We start from the raw sequence: 17521 nt of genomic DNA, 5'->3' as shown, positions 1-17521 counted from the left end.
CTTGTCCCTGTCCTGGAAGTCACTGATGGGCCTGGACAAGCTGTCAGGCCGTATCGCCTTCCCTGCAGCTTTGGAAGTGCTGCTTCAGAAGAAAGGGAGGAGGATAGGCTGAAAGAAGTAGGGGAGGATGGTCCGCAGACTGACACAGATCAGCAGAGACTCCTGGATCCTGCATGCCACCAGTGTGGCATGGGTCCAGTCTGCCTGGCACAGGGTCCTGGGTGGGCATCAGAGTGCCAGCTGGCTCTTGACTTGGAAAACTGTGAAACACTGAGATTCCAGGACACTGGCCTGGTAAGAACTCCCTCTGGATTCCTCTCCAGTGAGGCCTAACCCACTCCCCTTCTCTGGGAGGAGTGGTCCTGCCCTAGGAGACCTCCCCCACCTCCAGAGTCCTCAGCCTTCAGGGCCCTCTGCTTTCGATTTTCTGCCCCCAACATCAGAGGCCATAGAAGCAGCAGAGCAGCCTAGGGGTTCCCCAGCTGGGCCACCAGGCCTGATTCCTACAGGGCGGTAGCTCTGGCCCAAGGGTACCTGGCTGGGAAGAACCAAACACCTGTACCCACAGCTCTGTTGGTTCCCGGCCCCCCAGGAGCTCCTTGCCCTGCCTTTACACACGTGATGTGCTCGTGCCACGACCCCCAGCCAGCCCATCCCTTAGGAGGCCAGAGGGACAGCCTGGACATCCCCTTCCCACAATGAAGTGTTGAGAGGCCACGTGGGACAAATATCCTGCCCCCTGCTCCCTCCCATAATCTCATGCACCAGCCCCTCCAGGTCAGAGAGTGCCTCCTCTGGACTCCCAGAGCCATCCTGGGGGTCCGTTCCCATCCAGGGTGGCTCTGGCCTCATTCCACCATCCTGAGGTCCAGATGTGAGCTGAGAAGAGGCCACCTGTGTCCTTGGGCTGATGCTGCCATCCTGAACATAGCTGAGCCACATACACATACCCTCCACCTTAGAGGGACAATAGTCTCTGCCCCAAGGGGGATCCTGAGCCTTGGTTGTAAGCTTCAGGGACTTGAGATGAATCTGGCTGAGAAGCCACGGGGCCTCCTGCCTCCCACATCTATGATGGGTGGTCCTCTTGCATCTAGATGGGACCCCTCTCTCCGGTGGGGACACCTAGGCTTCAGCCAAGTCTAGGCTTCAGCCAAGTCTGTTTGAGACAAGCTGGAACACTGAAATCCATTTGCTGGTTCCCGTGGGACTGGGGTGGCCTCCGTACCCACAAAGCAGGGCCTTAGCCATTTCCACTGCCAGAGCCCTGGAGGGCTGCTGTTTCCAGGTTGGACTTCCTTCTCTTTCTTTTCCTCCTTGTCCAACAGCTGCATGCTCTAAAGTGAGTCCTCCAGACTGGCAGGAAGGATGGAGGCCCTGGCCCCTTCCTTGACACAGCCCAGGAGAGGGGAGGGAAGTGGTTTGAGCGAAGCACCGAACTAAGCATATTGTAGGAGAGTCTGAATCAGACTAAGGGCAGATGGGAGGAAGGGGTGCGAAGATGAGGATCTGGGCGAAAGGCATCCTCATGTCTCAGTGGGGGACAGTTGGCAGAAGGACCAATGACGATTGCACCAAGAGGCAGGGCAGAGGGCAGGTGGCATGGGGTCGAGGAGGACACTAAGACACCGAGCTGAGCTAGGAGCAGATTGCCAGGACATTTATTTACAGTGGATAGGGAGAAACTCAAGCAATAGTGAAATCTCAGGATCTGAGGGTTGAAGTGAGAAAGAGATGCAGAGATTGGAGTTTCTGAGGCATACCTGAGGGTTTCAGGGACTGCTGGAGCTGTGGGTCCAAGGTCCAGAGCAGAATCCATGGGCAAAGGGTGGGCGCCAGATTGTTGAGGATTAGGGAGAGGAGAGGGGCTGACCATGGAGGAAAAGGGAAGTAGCATTGGTTCTCAGTGGGCCTGGGGATGGACAAGGGCGGTGGCGGAGCTTCCTGGGACTCAGGCCATTTGAAGAAAGAGTGTAGATTTGGGAAAGAGGGGACGTGAGGTCTAGAGGCATCAGTGTGACAGTGCTGCCCGAGTGGGGGACTTCCAGCTCACACCTCAGAGTGCTCCGAGGAGGAGGGTTTAGTGAGAAAGGGGAAGGAAGCCCCAGTTGTGGTGTCCTGGGCCATGGTGATGCGTGTCAGATATGGTGTCATGTCCTCTGCAGGCAGGAGCCAGAGTGGCAGCATGAAGCCTGGTCAGACCACGTGGCGCCTCTGCTCAGCCTGTGCAGCGACCACGGGGCGCCCTTGGCCCAGCTCTGTTCCTGAGGCACTGACTGTCTGTCTGGCTCCACAGATGGAAGCTCCAGGAGGGCAGGGGTATTTAGACCAAGCGGACTTTGGTTGGCCACTTTCACCTGGCTTGGCCGAAGGGCTCACTGTGACTCTCAGGTTATCATTCTCACATTTCGAGGACTTGGGGGTCCTCCGAGTCTGAGGTTTGCCTAGGATCAGACCATTCCAGAGGGGAGAGCCAGGGTATGGCTCGGGCCAGCTGGATCCCAGAGCCCAGTGTCTCGCCAACAAGTTCCCAGAAATGGGGGTGAATATCTAAGGGCCAGGCCGGCCCCTGGGAAGCCTGACAGCCCAGACTGAGGGGCCAGGTCTCCTGGAGGGTGGGTGTGGGGATGGGTCCCTGGGCTGTGTTGAGGGGACGGGTCTAGAGTCGGGAGGGGTCTTGTCCGGCTGCCTGCAGGACCTCTAGGTTCTCTCCCCACCACTCACACTGGGCTTTCGGTTCCCTTTGGTGATGTGGCTCCCCCCACCCCCAAGCCCTGCACATACACACACGCACCGTGGCTTCAACCGGAATCAGGCCTCTCACCACACCCTCAATCTGATGCCCCAAGCAGGGGAAGTGGGGGCAGAGGCTGTCTCACCATTGGAAGTGAGAGGCCTGGACACACATCTCTGCCAAGGCTCCCAGCGCTGCGGAGGCCACGTCTCCTCGCTCCCCGTGTGCCTCGGCCCCACTGTGGGGGAACTTGGAGTGATCACATGGGGTCACTGGTGCAGTCTCACTTCTCCTTTGCTTGAGCCTCACCATAAGTCAGCATCCGGAAGCAAGGGGACCCTTGAATTTTGGAAGAGCCTGAGAGATGCTCTCTGTCTCCACCCCGTCCTCCTGATGCCGTGTCTTTGGCCCAGAGTGCTTCTTGGTTCAGGTTCCCCTGAACCTGGGGAAGGCAGAACCCAAGGGGTGTGGAGCCCTTGCATAGCCCCTGGCCCTGGAGCTTCATGCCAATGCTGCGATCTCAATAATACCATCACCTCCCCCTTTACCGCAGGAAATGAGATTCACAGGACCCACCTAAGGCCCCTGAGCTTGAACACAGCAGAAGTGGATGCACACTCAAGGGCAGTGCCCCTTCTACACACAGCCTCCAGAGGATTATTTTTTTTTAACTTATTTGGCTGTGCCAGGTCTTATTTGCAGCAGGTGGGATCCAGGTCCCTGACCAGGGATTAAACCTGGGCCCCCTGCATTGGGAGCACAGAGTCTTAGCCACTGTACCATCAGGGAAATCCCCCAAATGGTTTTAGACAAAGTTCAGGGGCTCTCAGTGTGGGGGGCCTCACCTGAGGACTGGGGATAGTGCTGGGGGCGGGCAGGGTGCAGAATCCTAGTCTTAGCCTCCCTTAGACTGTGTGTGGGGGGCATTTAGCAATAAAATAAGACTCTTCTTGACGATCATTCCAGATATATTTTCTAGTCCAACATAGAATACTTCCTATTAAGCACGACTCACCTCCAATGAAAAAGGTTTGTATTTTGGGGGCAACTATTTTCAATTTGGAATTGAAGTCCCCCACTCGGCCAGCACTCTCACACTGACGCCTCTAGACCTCATGTCCCCTCTTTCCCAAATCTACACTCTTTCTTCAAATTTGGAGAAGGCAATGGCAACCCACTCCAGTACTCTTGCCTGGAAAATCCCAGGGATGGAGGAGCCTGGTAGACTGCAGTCCATCGGGTTGCTAAGAGTTGGTCAATTTAAATAGCAGTTTCACTTTTAAAGAAAGAAATATAGAACGATCTCCCTATCCTCATTTTCTGCATTCACACTTTAAATCTTAAAAATCTTAAATAGTGACATATTCAACAGATACAAATAATACAATACTTATATAAGATTATATTTCTATTTTATGTTAGGGCTACAAGAATGGGGGAGAAGGAGAGAAATGCAAGAGAGGAGAAAAAGGACAACACGTAACGAGCAATGATACAAGATCAGGGGTGAAGATTAACCCAGGTATTTCTACAGAGATGGAGGCGGGAAGGGAAGGTCAAAGTTCTGATTCATCAACTAACTGCTATGCTGTGTTTGTTAAAAATACAGGCGCTAAACTTTAAAGGGCAAAGAGTACTTTCTAGAACTTACGTATTTTAGTTTCTATCTAAGATGTAATCGATTGACATAAATTTCCTTCATATAAAAATGTATTTTTATTAAAAATTACTATAGAAAATAGGAGATGAAAAGACAGGCGTGGTTCCTGAGTAAACTGATTCTAGTGGAAATCAGACATTAAACTCCTAAGTGAAAACCAGTGAAGACAGGCCTTAGAGTCTGGGAACCCTACCTAGGAGACAAAGTCAAGGTAAGCTTTTCAAAGGAGGTGATGCTGAAACAAAATTTGAAGAGGAGCAGGAGTTCCAAAGCGAAGAGTGCTCCAGGAGAGGTAACTGGACAGTGTGAGGGTTGCGACCAGCGAGCGAGGCCGGCCTGCGGAACCAGAAAACGTTCAGACCGGCAGACGGATGGTCAAGGTATCCGTGAGTGAAGAGGTGGGACAAGAGACCAAAGCGCTGACTCACAGAGGTCCCCAAGGCGATCAGGGAGGGGGAGCAGGGGCAGGCAGATGCGAAGGTTAAGGATTAGAAAGAATCAGAGTAGCCTGAGCATCCCTGTCTGTAGGCACCTCGTGGAGCGAGTGTCTGAGTCTGGATGCCAATGGCTGGGTACTGGGCGACCCTCGGAAGGGTTCGCGGGCGCGTGGGGCGAAGGCCAGGGGCGACTAGTACCCCCACCGCGCTCGTACATGGCTCGGTTGATCGCCAGTGTCCGCACCGATCTAGAGCTCCCAGAGGGACAGGCTAGAAAGTTCCCGGGCCCAGCCGATCACTATGGCAGGGTAGGGTTGGGGGGCTGAGGTTGTCGAACGACTCTTGCGCCTCCAGATTTCTCAAGGAGCCCAGCAGTCCGTCCAGGCCACCGCGCTGCCGGGCGTCTCCGCCAGGCCCTGGGCTGCAGGGGAACCAGCCTGGCCCGGGGCTCAGCCCCGTCCCTCGGTGGCTGAGTCTGCGCGGGGACCCCAGGGTGGCTCTGCGGGGCAGGGCGGGGCGCTGCCGGCGCACCGAGGCTGGGCGGCCGCGGCCCAGGGGCGGGGGCGGGTGATGCGGAAGTGGCGAGCAGGCGGGCGGACCCGCGCGGCTCCAGGACAGCGCGGCTCCAGGACAGCGCAGCTCGGCCCCACCGCCTGGCCAGGGCTCCCGGGCGCAGCCACGCGGGCGCACAGCAGACAGGTAGGTCCAGGCGGCCGCGCGCTCCTCTCCGCGCCCGCGGGGCACCTGCCGGCGGCGGGCTGGGGACTGAAGCGGGGCAGGCGCGCGGGAGGGGTCAGCATCCGGCTCTTCCAGGTGCCCAAGCTCAGGGTGGGGAACGCCCAAGGCAGGACGCGCCCCGCCGTTGTGGGGGCCTCCAAGATGCCTCCTATTTCTCGATCAGAGTACGGTGCCCCGCACCAGCAGCCTTGGTCCAGAAGGCACCCGAGGAGCCCGGAGGCGCGGACGGCGGAGTCCGCACCGCTGCCAGGGGCGCCAGGTCTCCGGCTTCTCTCCCTTCCTCTCGCCTTCGCGGTGGATGGGCAGCGCCCGGCTGGGGCCATGGAGGGAAAGCCCCGATTCCCCCTAGAATTCTGTACGCTCCGATCCCCCTTCCCCGGGCAGCCCTCCCCTCATCCTTTCCAGTAAGAGAATGAGGTTTAAGAGGTTCATCTCTCCCTGGATCTTAAGGCCAATGGCAAGACTTAGGGCAGAGAGTGGGTAGGAAGATGGTGTCAGGCGAGGCGCCGGCTGTCCTTTTACTTGCAGCAGGGAAAAGAAAGTGCTGACCCTCCTGAGCGAGAAGAACCACGGACGAGATACTTCGTAGACTAGTTTCCTCTACAGCCTTCCCCCGAACATCAGAAGGAAACAATCGAGAATCTAAAAGTGGAGGGAAAGCGAGACCAGTGTGAGCGTGTTGCGGGATAGGAGACGGTGAACACCTGCGCGGCCCGGGCGCGCAGTTGTCTCTGTGGCCCCGGAGGCACCGGATCTGGCCCTGGGGAGCTGGGGCGGAGGGGACTTCCCTGGCTTCGCCGCCACCCTGCGCCCATCAGAGCGGGGATGAGGGCGGGGGCGCCTCCACCCTGAGGAGCGGTCGGAGAGGCAGACCCTAAACCAGCGCTCCGGGCCGGGGAGGGAGTGGGGGTAGTTAGTGGGCTGGGCCAGGAGGCGCGGCCAAGCCGCCCCGGGCGGCACCTGCGGGGACTGTCTTGAGAGCAGAGCCGAGTTGGGGCTCCCTGCGCTCCCAGAGCGGGGATGAGTGACCAGGACCAATGAGGACGAGGGCGGCGTCGATGGAGAAAGCTAGAGTCTCCCGGGAGAGGCAGCCCGGCCAGAGCAGGGTTATAGGACTGGCTACTGGGGCTCCCAGCAAGTCGAGGGAAGCCTTGGGAAACCACCCTTTTTTAACCCTGGGGTTTCCCCGCCCTGCGCCTCGGCCTTACCCCACCGTGCCCCCAGAGGAAGCCGAGGGAAGCGTCTTTCTGCGCGCATCTGCCGCCCTGGAGTCTCAGCTCGTCTCCCCCGGAGGGGGAGGGGCTTAACGTCTCGCTGGGCGCAGGGCACCCATGCCTTCTCCAGGAGTTTGGTGTGGAGTTTGCGGGAAACGTCTGAATCAAATTCAGGAGGTGCAAGGGCTTGCTGATCGCGCAGTACTGGGGGCTGCAGAGCCTCCTCCCCTAGGGGGTCCCTGGTACCCACAGTGTTCAGGCTTCCCTTGTGGCTGGCTCCTGGGAGGTCAGGAGTTGTGGGGCCCGTGCACCTCCAGAGATGCTCCTGGGCTGCCCCTTCCCCATAATAGGGCCTTCCTCAGGTCCTCAGCCGGAGAAGGCAATGGCACCCCACTCCAGTACTCTTGCCTGGAAAATCCATGGACAGAGGAGCCTGGTGGGCTGCCGTCTATGGGGTCACACAGAGTCGGACACGACTGAAGTGACTTAACATTAACAGGTCCTCAGCAGGCCACTCCTCCTTTGATGTTTCCATGGAAGCTGATGTATGCTCATCCGGCTTTCCTCCATCTTTCAGGGTTCTAATCCACAAGGCTAGTCTGGGGGTTGCAAACCTGCACAGCTGTTGAGGAATCAGGGCAGACCCCCTGACCAGCCTGCATCCTGATGGGAAGTCAAGTCCTCCTCCCAGCAGCCACGAGGGTGTGTGTGTGTGTGTGTGTGTGTATAGTTGCTCAGTTGTGTCCGACTCTTTACAACCCCATGGACTGTAGCCCACCAGGCTCCTCTGTCCAGGGGATTCTCCAGGCAAGAATACTGGAGTGGGTTGCCATGCCCTCCTCCAGGGGATCTTCGCCACCCAGAGATAGAACCTGGTATTCTAGAGCAAAGTATTTCAGGCAGATTCTTTACCTCGTGAGCCGCTTTCCTGGTGGGGGAGGGATGTAGAATGGACTTTCTCAGGGCTGTGCTTCTGGGACCCCCTGGGGATCTGAGTGACTGCTTCTATCAGGATGGAGCGCAAAGGCACTGAAATTCAGAACTCCTGGCATTGGGATAGCTTGCATCAGGTCTAAGTCCATCTCCAGGCAGGAAGCAGCCTCCTTGGGGAGCTGATGCTGAGCCTGGTCCTGATGCCCCCGGATGCAGGGAAACCTGTGGCTGAAGCTCCCTGTGTGGCATGCTGGGCAGACCCTCTCTTGGCCATGGCCAGGCTTTTGGTGGGAGGCCCTCTCCAGAGCTCCCTTCCCTTCCTCTCCCTTCCCTGTGCTGCTAGAAGGGGTGCACCTTACTGCCAAAAGGTCAGAGGCTTGTGTTGTAGAGCAGTGCGGCGGGCCTTGCCCTGACTTCCTCCTTGCCCTGGGCAGAGAAATCGATCTTCCTGGCCTCCCAGTTCACCACCTCTGGCACAGCTGCAGGCCCGAGCATGTGTGGGGGTCATCAGGGAAGCTTGCCTTGCCCTCTGTCAACAGAACTTTCCTCGGTCCACCTTCTTGCAGCCAGAATGGCCTGCCGCTGTGACTGTCACCTATCTGTTCTAGGACCCAGGCCTTTGGGAGGCGTGGGGATGCTGCAGACACAAATTGGATGAAGCTCTCCAACGCTGTGAATCATACAATGGATGATGACTGCCAGCGGGCTTGAGGGTTGGGGGATGGGCTACAGGATGAGAGATGGAGCATTTGGTCGGGGGGACCCAAATGTGATTTTCTCCACATCCCTTCCCTCCCCCAGCTCATAGTGAGTCAGGTTTCCGAGTTGTCCGGTCTGGCCACTTTCATTTCCCCTAGGGCTGGGTGGAGGCTAGTGCAGAAAGGGGAACCGAGCCACTCATCTTCTGAGACCTGGGGGCAGGGCCGGGTGCTCTCCCATCCTCTCTGTCCCAGCCCAGTGCTGGGCACTGCTCTGGGGAGAGGCCCACAGACAAGAATCCTTAGCAGCGTGGAGGTGGCACTTAGCCGCCACAACCCAGAAAGATTCTGGGCAGGGAATTTCAGGGGACATTCTGAAGCAGGCCTGGATGATGGTGTGTGTGTGTGTGTATCCCAGTGCAGGCCAGGAAGCCCACCAAGACTTGTGTACTCCCAGAAGCCTTTGCTCCCAGCAACAGTCCAGCCTGTGGTTGGGTGGCTTTAGCTGTCAGAAGGTTCTTCAGCAAGGATGTAGTCTGTCGCAGGGGAGGCTGTGTTGGTCTTGACTTGAACCCTAGTCTTTCTGCCACACGGGGGTATTTCTCATCCCCACCCCACTGAGTGTTTACATCAGCCACCCAGATACCTCATTTCCTTCAGTCATCCCTTCCCGGACAAGCCTGCCCACCTCAGACCCTCACTGCCTCACAGCACTCGCAGCTTCCCTCTTGGGTCTGGTCTCACCTTGAGTTGGAGGAGGATCCTGGGGAGGGCAGGGTTGGTTGGGGTGGCAGTGGGGTGGGGGTGGGATGATAAACAGCTGGAGGACGGACGCTTCCAACATCTCGCTGGCCTTCCTTAGGTCCTACTTTGGTCCAGTAAATGCAGATGCCCAGGAGGGGCGAGTGGTGAGGAAGAAAGAACCGGAGGCACTCCTGCCCTTGAAGAGGTTGCCCCCTGACCTGGAAAGTAAGCGAGACGTCTGGGTGGGGGAGGCTGTGCAGGACGGAATAGGAGCCCCACTTGTCTCAGTGGAGGAGAGTCCAGGGCAGCCCATGGCGCTCTGGAGAGGGAGCTGTGAGTGTTGCGGCCGGAGGGCTAGTGTTGGCACCCTTGTTCCAGGAAGCATGACTTCTGCCAAAGACCCCGGCCCACCCCATCCCTACGCCACCATCATGGCCACCACTCCCTCTCCGTCACTTGTGCAGCGTCTTCTACAGGGGCCGGGTGGACCAAGGCAGTGGGAGAGGAGCATGGTGCCTGCGCAGCGTGTGTCCTCTTACACACACAAGTGCATGCCCACCTAACTCACATGTGCTTAGAAACCTAGGGCCCAGGGTGGGAGGCAGCCTCATTTCTCATCGTGGATCAGCCCTTTGTTCCTTCCTTGCCCATCGACAGAGTCTTCTCTGAGTCTCAGGACGGGGGGCTATGCTGGCTCTGTCCCTTCTGTCGCTGACCCTGGGCTCACAGGTGAGGGGCAAGTGCAGGGGAGAAACCACGCAGGAGTGGAGGAGAGTGAAAGTGGGCTCAGGACAGTGAAGAGAAGTTTCAGTCCAGGGTCTGGAGGGGAGTGGAGCTGGCAGGTAGAGTGGAGGAGGCAGGGATTCCCTGTGGCCAGCTGGCCTCTGACTTGGAAGGCAAGTCTGTGGCCTGGGGTGGGGGGTGGCACTTGCTCTGGTGGGGACTCTATCTGTGTGGATCCCACAGCAAACATAAGGTGCTGCTGAATGAATGCATGGTTGGTGGAGGAACCAGAGTCTAGGAAATTGCTGCCTTGAAAAGCAGAAGTTCTAAGTTTGGTGGCCACTGTCCTTGCCAGCGATTCAGGCGGTAGATGGAGTTGGCTCATGGGATTTCTTTCAAGATATCCAGGTCGGAGAAGGGTGGGAAGCTTCATCCCTGAGGGAAACCAAGGAAGGAAGGAAGCTCTGAGGACTGGGTGTGGAAACCCCTCCCTGACTCACAGGTTCTGCCTTGTCTTAGCAGAGTTTCTTGAAAGTTGGTTTGGTGAGGGAGAGGGAGGGAAACAGGGGAAGCAAGAAGAAAGCTAAGCAAGGATGTGGGCTCAGCCAGAGACTGGCTTCAGCTAGAACCTGTGGGGACCCTGGAGCGCACATTTGCTCTGCCTGAAGCAAGGGGACCAGCCCTTTGTCCCTGAGTGTGTCACTGACTGTGGGCTCTCCCCCACAGAGTGGAGGGGTGGCCTGGCCCTGGAGTGGGGCAGCTGAGGGCAGTTCTCCGGCAATGGGCAGCTCTGTGCTGTGCTTGGACTCACAGCAGCTGGGGAACTGCTGCCCCGCCGGGCACAGGACGTCTGGGTGGGACACCCACAGTGTCCACTCCAGCTGTGTACCCCTCCCTCCTTTCCCTCAAACACAAAGCCCAGACACAGGGACCTTGTGACAGGAAAGCTGATGCTTAGAGAGGAAAACTGACTTAAGCATCTGGACAGGCTGGAGCGACTCTGGCCTCCTGTGCTGGGAGGAAGAGGGGGAGTCTTACGGGCCATGGCTCGGCCCTCTGATGTGTACTGACTGCCCCCTGCTCTCTCTGCCAGACGCCTGTGCCATGAACCAGCCGGCCCCCGCCGCCCTGCTTCCGCCCCGGCGCGTGCGGCTGAAGCCCTGGCTGGTGGCCCAGGTCAACAGCTGCCAGTACCCAGGGCTTCAGTGGGTCAACGGGGAAAAGAAATTGTTTTACATCCCCTGGCGCCATGCCACGCGGCACGGCCCTAGCCATGATGGAGATAACACCATCTTCAAGGTAAGCCCTGGGCCTCTGAAGGCCCTTCCCTAGAAGAGGGCTCCCCACTACATCAGACTGGCGACTCTTCCAGCTGCCTTGTGGCCAGCGACCCCAGGCCGGGGCTAAGGGGCTGCAGGCATCACCACTGGGCAACCTTTCTAATCCGATCCCTGGAGCAAGGTGAGGACTGAGGGGCCCCAGGAGACCTTCAGTAACTCCTCCCCCTCTTCCTCTTTGTGCTTTTTCATCATACATGAGCACCTGTCCAGGATGCACATTTGGTGTACACATATGCTTAAAGGACCACAGAATTCCCCCATAATCTTAATACTATGAATATTTTTTGCTTGTATTATCAGTTTTCTCCATGTGTATATGAAGTGCAAAGATGGAATCAAGCTATAGATTCTATTTTGTAACCTGCATTTTCCACCCAACATCAGGACTGGCTTTCCCATTCCAACAAATGCCACATTCAAATGCCACTGAATGTTCCATCGGAGCAGGGAGCACACTTTAGTCACCAAATGCCAGATTTTGGACACCTTAGGTTGCTTTCAGTGTCTCCATGTTGAAGACCACACTGCCATGGACACCCTCTAAACTCTTATCCTTGGCACATCTCAAATGGTTTTCTTTGGGATTAGTTCCTAGAGTTAAACACTTCTGGGTCGAAGAGAATGCTTATTTTTAAAGTTTTGGCCACGTGTTGCTTAGTTTTTGCACTTAGTGTTTGTCTTTTCAAGGTTCCTTTCAAATCCATTTCTCATTTTTGAATAAGTAGCATGGTCACATAATTCAACATTTAAAAAAGTGTAAAATGCAAAGTCTCCCAAATGGGAGACAGTCTCCCAGACATCCAACATCCTCCTTTGGGACAGTTCGTATTCTCAGTTTCTTGTTTATCCTTCCTGAGGGATTTTTGTACATATGCAAGCAAATATGTGCCTATCCTTTCCCCTGCTGCTGCTGCTAAGTCACTTCAGTAGTGTCTGACTCTGTGTGACCCCATAGATGGCAGCCCACCAGGCTCCCCCATTCCTGGGGTTCTCTAGGCAAGAACACTCGAGTGGGTTGCCATTTCCTTCTCCAATGCATGAAAGTGAAAAAAGTGAAAGTGAAATTGCTCAGTCGTGTCCAACTCTTAGTGACCCCATGGACTGCAGTCCACCAGGCTCCTCCATCCATGGGATTTTCCAGGCAAGAGTACTGGAGTGGGGTGCCCTTGCCTTCTCCGATCCTTTCCCCTACTTTTGACAAAAATGGTAGATGTTTACATCTTCTTCTGCACCTCATTTTTTGAAGATTACAACATGTCAGTATATAAAAAACTTCCTCCTTTTTTTTTTCTTGTTGCTCAATATTCCATTTTATGGGTTGGCCATAATTTAACCAGCCCCCATTGATGGACATTTAGATAATTGAGGGTCTTTTTCTTTTAGAAACAGAGCTGCAATGAATAAGCTTATATGCGCAAGCTTTTGTGTGGATGCATCTTTATCTGTCGGATAAATTCCCAGAAGTCAAATTACTGGGTTAAAGGATGGAAATGTATAATCCTGAGATCAACCAAATTACCTTCCAAAATAACAGTACTGGGAGTTCCCTGGTGATCTAGTGGCTAGGACTCCAGTGCTCTCACTGCCATGGCCCAATTCAATCTCTGGTCAGGGACCTGAGATCCCGCAAGCCACATGGTGAGGCCCCCCCCTCCACAAAAAAATCATTATCATCATAATACCAACAGCCCAAGTGTACAGAGTCCATCCCAAGGGGAGACACAGTTCAGAAAGCTTTATGGGCATTAAGCCTGAGTCTTCACCACCACACCGTGAGGCAGGTGCTGTGATGGGGAGACCAAAACAAAGAGAGGCAAAGTGACATGGCCCTGGCACACAGGTGGTGGTGGCACATTCCGATCCAAACCCAGTTCTTCTCCAGGCCCCTCTCATCCACCATGTTATCCCATCCTCCTTAGAGATTATACCTGTTTGCCACCTTAAGACCAGTGAATATGATGCCTTTCAAAGCATCTAGAATTCCTCTAGCTTGTTGGAACCGTAAGAGACTGGCTTCCTAACTCCCACCTTGCAGATGGGCGCTGGGCTCAGCCTGTGTGATGGTCTCATCCACAGCAGTGACTCCCCCTGGCCTGGAGGGGCTGGGCTTCAGTGAGGGGAGAGGTTCTCTGTGGTTGTCTGTCTTGTCTTCCTGCTCTAGGCCTGGGCCAAGGAGACGGGGAAGTACACCGAGGGGGTGGACGAGGCCGATCCGGCCAAGTGGAAGGCCAACCTGCGCTGTGCCCTGAACAAGAGCCGTGACTTCCGCCTCATCTATGACGGGCCCCGGGACATGCCGCCTCAGCCCTACAAGATCTACGAGGTCTGCTCCAATGGCCCGGCTCCCGCAGGTATCCTGCCTGGCTGTATGTGGGCCACCTAGGGGGCTATGCACGGAGGCCTGGGGCCCCTGCAATGTGCAGTGGCTGGGGACGTGCCGCTCGGGCAGAAACCCAGGGCTCCCAGGAGTGGATCACTGGTGAGGCTAGGAGCGGCTTGGCATGGACCAGGCCCCTCCCCACCAGGTTTGATTTCCTCACCCGATCCTGGTTCTTGGCTCCGTGAATGTAGGTCAGGTGACCCAGTGAATGTAGGTCGGGTGACCCAGGGAGGGGAGCGCCGTGGGGTCAAGGGCGGTGTCCCCAGTGATTGCTGGTGGCTGTGTGGCCTTTCCCTCTGTGTTTGGGCAGCTCTGGGCAGGAGAGAAGCCACCTGGAGCCCTGAAGCCTCCCTCTCCCCTCCTGACTCCCTTCTGGTCTTTCATTTCTGTCTTCCTCTGCAGAGTCACAGCCCAGTGAGGATAACGCTGAGGAAGAAGAAGAGGAAGAGGTGAGCTTAGGGGCGCACTTGGCAGCCTGTGCCGCCGCCCTGGGCCTCGCTAGGCCTGGCTGCTTGTCCCACTCCACTGCAGGACTGGGCAGTTCCATTCCTCTGGAGCCTGCTGCTGTTTCTGCAGCCCTTCTCTGGGTTTCTTCTCTTGGGATTCTGGGGACAAGAACAAAGTCACCACCTTGAACCTCCCTGGGACTCTGTTGGTAGAAAACATGCTCGCGCATGGTCTCAGCCTCAGTAGTTGGGGCTTAGCAGGTATTCCCACCTGCAGAGGCAGAAACTGGGGTACCAAGAGCCTACTGACGTGCCTGGGATGGCAGAGTTGGGCCTGAGTGTCTGGCCTCGCCTAAGCTGAAGACCAGGGAGTTGCCTTGTGGGTCTCATTCTTCAGCATTGGATCAGTTTAATAACCTGTTTTCCTTCTCTCTCTGGCCTCCTCGCTCCTCCTTTGCCTGTGTCTTCTCTTCAGCTCCAGAAGATGTTACCAGGCCTGAGCATCACAGGTGGGGCTGGGAGGTGGTGTGGTTGGGGGTCTAGTATAAGGAGGAGCTGCGGGGACCACAGGTACCTGGGAGGGGGCTGAAGGGAGGCTGGGGGCTGGCCCAGGGCTGGGAGTAGGTGAGCCTGGAGGCAGTTCCTAGAAGTGACATTAAAATTTTGTCCACTCCCACCTTCTATAGAAGCAGTGCAGCCCGGCCCTGCCATGGCACCCTATTCTTTACCCAAAGAGGATGTCAAGTGGCCACCCACTCTCCAGCCACCTGTGGTGTTGGCCCCCCCTGCTCCAGGCCCCAACCTGCTGGTCCCTGCTCCTGGCAATGCCGCTGACTTTGGGGAGGTGTTTTCTGAGGTTCTGCCGAGCTCGCAACCGCAGCCTGGGTCCCTGTCTACCAGCCTGGCCCCCACAGGCGAACAACTCCTGCCCGACCTGTTGATCAGCCCCCACATGCTGCCTCGTAAGAACCCACGGGAGGTGGGGGGGGGGAGGGCGGACACGGAGGAGCAGCTAGGAGGGTGGAGGATGACGAAGAGAAGAACAAAAATGCCCATACCAGTCCCTGCTTGGCTGGGAGGGAAGTGGGGAGGACTGATGATGGCCTGGCCACAGGGGAGAGAGGGAGAGATCAGTGGGCAGCAGAATGGGGAGGCATGGGGCTCATGGGGGGGGTGGGCTTGCCTCTCTGTCCTGCAGTGACCGACCTGGAGATCAAGTTCCAGTACCGGGGACGGCCACCCCGGGCTCTCACCATCAGCAACCCTCAAGGCTGCCGGCTCTTCTACAGCCAACTGGAAGCCACCCAGGAGCAGGTGGAGCTCTTTGGCCCGGTGAGCCTGGAGCAAGTGCGCTTCCCCAGCCCCGAGGACATCCCCAGCGAGAAGCAACGCTTTTATACCAACCAGCTGCTGGACGTCCTGGACCGTGGGCTCATCCTTCAGCTACAAGGCCAGGATCTGTATGCCATCCGCCTGTGCCAGTGCAAGGTGTTCTGGAGCGGGCCCTGCGCCTCAGCCCAGGGCTCACACCCCAACCCCATCCAGCGGGAGGTCAAGACCAAGCTCTTCAGCCTGGAGGACTTCCTCAATGGTGAGGGCCCCGCCTCATGTTCCTCTGGGTCTCTTTTCATCCAGGGGCCTGGTGTCCGCCTCTGACTTAGGGTCTTACTGTCAATGCAGAGCTCATCCTATTCCAGAAGGGCCAGACCAACACCCCACCTCCATTCGAGATCTTCTTCTGCTTTGGGGAGGAGTGGCCTGACTGCAAACCCCGGGAGAAGAAGCTCATCACTGTACAGGTATACTCCCATCATCAACCTCCTGAACTCTGCTTTGAATATTGGGAAATCCTGGGCCCTTGCCCCCCAGGAGGGGCAGGGTTGTCTGGGTAGGGTGAATTCAGTGGTCAGAGTTAATTGATGACTGGCACTGCTCACACATAAGCTGCCTTTCTACAAAGTAGAAATTGGTGCCCCTTCTTCTGGCGGATGTAAACTACCACCTGCCCTCTGGTGGATCCCCTCATGCATAACTCAATCGGACAGCCCTGCCGATCCAGACAGTTCACCCCATCCTGTCTCCTCTTCACCCGCTTAGGTGGTACCCGTAGCAGCCCGGATGTTGCTGGAGATGTTCTCGGGGGAGCTTTCTTGGTCAGCTGATAGCATCCGGCTACAGATCTCAAACCCAGATCTCAAAGACCGCATGGTGGAACAGTTCAAGGAGCTCCATCACATCTGGCTGTCCCAGCAGCATCTGCAGCCTGTAGCCCAAACCCCTGCCATGCCAGGCCTCAGTGCTGCACAGGGACCTTGGCCCATGCACCCAGTTGGCATGCAGTAAGGAGGCTGCAGGTAGTGACTGGCCCAGGTTTCCTGGGTGGCTGTGCAGAGATGTGGAGGGCAAAAGTTCCTGGGGGCACCTGATGAGCAGCAGGGTCCTATCTTGGGGTCTCCAGAAATGGATCTGGGTCATGAAGAAGAGGTAAAAGAGGCCTGAGTTCCAGGTTCTCCTCAGAAGCTGAGGGAAGCTGGAAGCCAGTTTTGCTTTGAGGACTCTGTCTTCCTGCATATGTCTCTCCTGGACTGGCTCTGGGGGAACTCGGCCATCAGCATCATTGTGGAGGGAAGGAACTCTGCCAACTCAGGGGGCCTAGTTGTACAGAGGGAGTTGCCCCAGAGCAGTCCCTTCTTGTGGGTGCCTCATTTCTTTGGGCAAGAAGAGCCAAGTGCTGGGGGTCAGACCTCCCTGGCAGGTCCTCTGCAGGGCATGGGCCTGACTTCGGAGTTCCCTAGCTTTAGCGTTGATACCCTGGGGGAGGAAATGGCAGCCTACTCCAGTATTCTTGCCTGGAAAATCCCATGGACAGAGGAGCCTGCTGGGCTACAATCCTTGGGTTCACAGTCAGACATGACTGAGCGACTGAGCGCGCGTGCGCGCATGCACACACACATACACACACACACACACACACACACACAGTTTGAGCCTCATTTCCTCACAACATCCAGAGACAGATTAAGTATTACACCAGATACTAAGTCTGGCAGCTACCTCCCTTGAGAAACTAAGAACCTGGGATAGAAAGGGGACATTTATGTATTTTTGGATTAATAAATATTAAAAACAGACTCAGTTATTATTTTTCAGCACCAGTTGCTCCCATGCTGTTCTACTGGGCCGTATTTCTCCTGCCAGTTAGCTTTCTTTACTCCAGCACCTGCCCTCCTGCTCTGGGGCTGTTGACACAGGGAGGGCCTGCCTTCCAGGCTGATGAGTCAGTGAGGCCTTCACAAGCACTCGGCTGGCTGGCTGTGCTTTCCAGGAGGAAGCCGGCTGAAGCAAGGGCGTGGACTTTTAAATGTGTGCAGAGTCTAAGATTCTGTCCAAATCAATTTTCCCATAAGAAATGGTGAAAAGGGGCTGGATCTCACCTAAGGACCATTACTATCTGTTAGCCTCATGTATGTTCAT

The 17521-nt window shown here is 56.4% G+C and overlaps 1 protein-coding gene across 5 annotated transcripts; it reads left to right on the top strand.

Annotated features, from left to right (window-relative positions):
• The first annotated feature begins 5394 nt into the window (after positions 1-5394).
• On the top strand, positions 5395-17178 carry IRF5 (interferon regulatory factor 5). 5 transcript variants are annotated; one of them, XM_086395731.1, is made up of 11 exons: positions 5395-5530; positions 9277-9383; positions 9816-9887; positions 10975-11180; positions 13383-13572; positions 14004-14050; positions 14523-14556; positions 14734-15009; positions 15246-15638; positions 15728-15846; positions 16145-17178. In XM_086395731.1, the coding sequence occupies exons 4-11, from the start codon at positions 10986-10988 to the stop codon at positions 16388-16390; spliced, it is 1500 nt and encodes a 499-aa protein (XP_086251857.1). In that variant the 5' UTR covers positions 5395-5530; positions 9277-9383; positions 9816-9887; positions 10975-10985; the 3' UTR covers positions 16391-17178. The 5 variants fall into 5 exon arrangements, with proteins under 5 accessions (XP_086251857.1, XP_086251855.1, XP_086251858.1 ...); XM_086395729.1 differs by lacking the exon at positions 9816-9887; XM_086395730.1 differs by lacking the exons at positions 5395-5530; positions 9816-9887 and adding an exon at positions 8325-8523.
• Positions 17179-17521: the final 343 nt, after the last annotated feature.

This window comes from Bos grunniens, chromosome 4 (assembly GCF_055505025.1).
Source record: "Bos grunniens cultivar Pamir isolate PY7600 chromosome 4, Bosgru_T2T1.0, whole genome shotgun sequence".
In the NCBI taxonomy this organism is placed as follows: Eukaryota; Metazoa; Chordata; class Mammalia; order Artiodactyla; family Bovidae; genus Bos; species Bos grunniens.
Note: the sequence above shows the minus strand (reverse complement) of the source record. Positions and strands in the feature narration are given on the sequence as shown.

What these genes read in the sequence shown, in the direction of transcription:
- IRF5 (XM_086395728.1), top strand. Translation starts at nt 10,941, where the DNA reads ATGTGTACTGACTGCCCCCTGCTCTCTCTGCCAGACGCCTGTGCCATG. An exon ending in CAGCCCCCACATGCTGCCTC is followed by an intron (nt 15,010 to 15,245) that starts GTAAGAACCCAC and finishes TCTGTCCTGCAG; the next exon opens with TGACCGACCTGGAGATCAAG. An exon ending in AGAAGCTCATCACTGTACAG is followed by an intron (nt 15,847 to 16,144) that starts GTATACTCCCAT and finishes TCACCCGCTTAG; the next exon opens with GTGGTACCCGTAGCAGCCCG.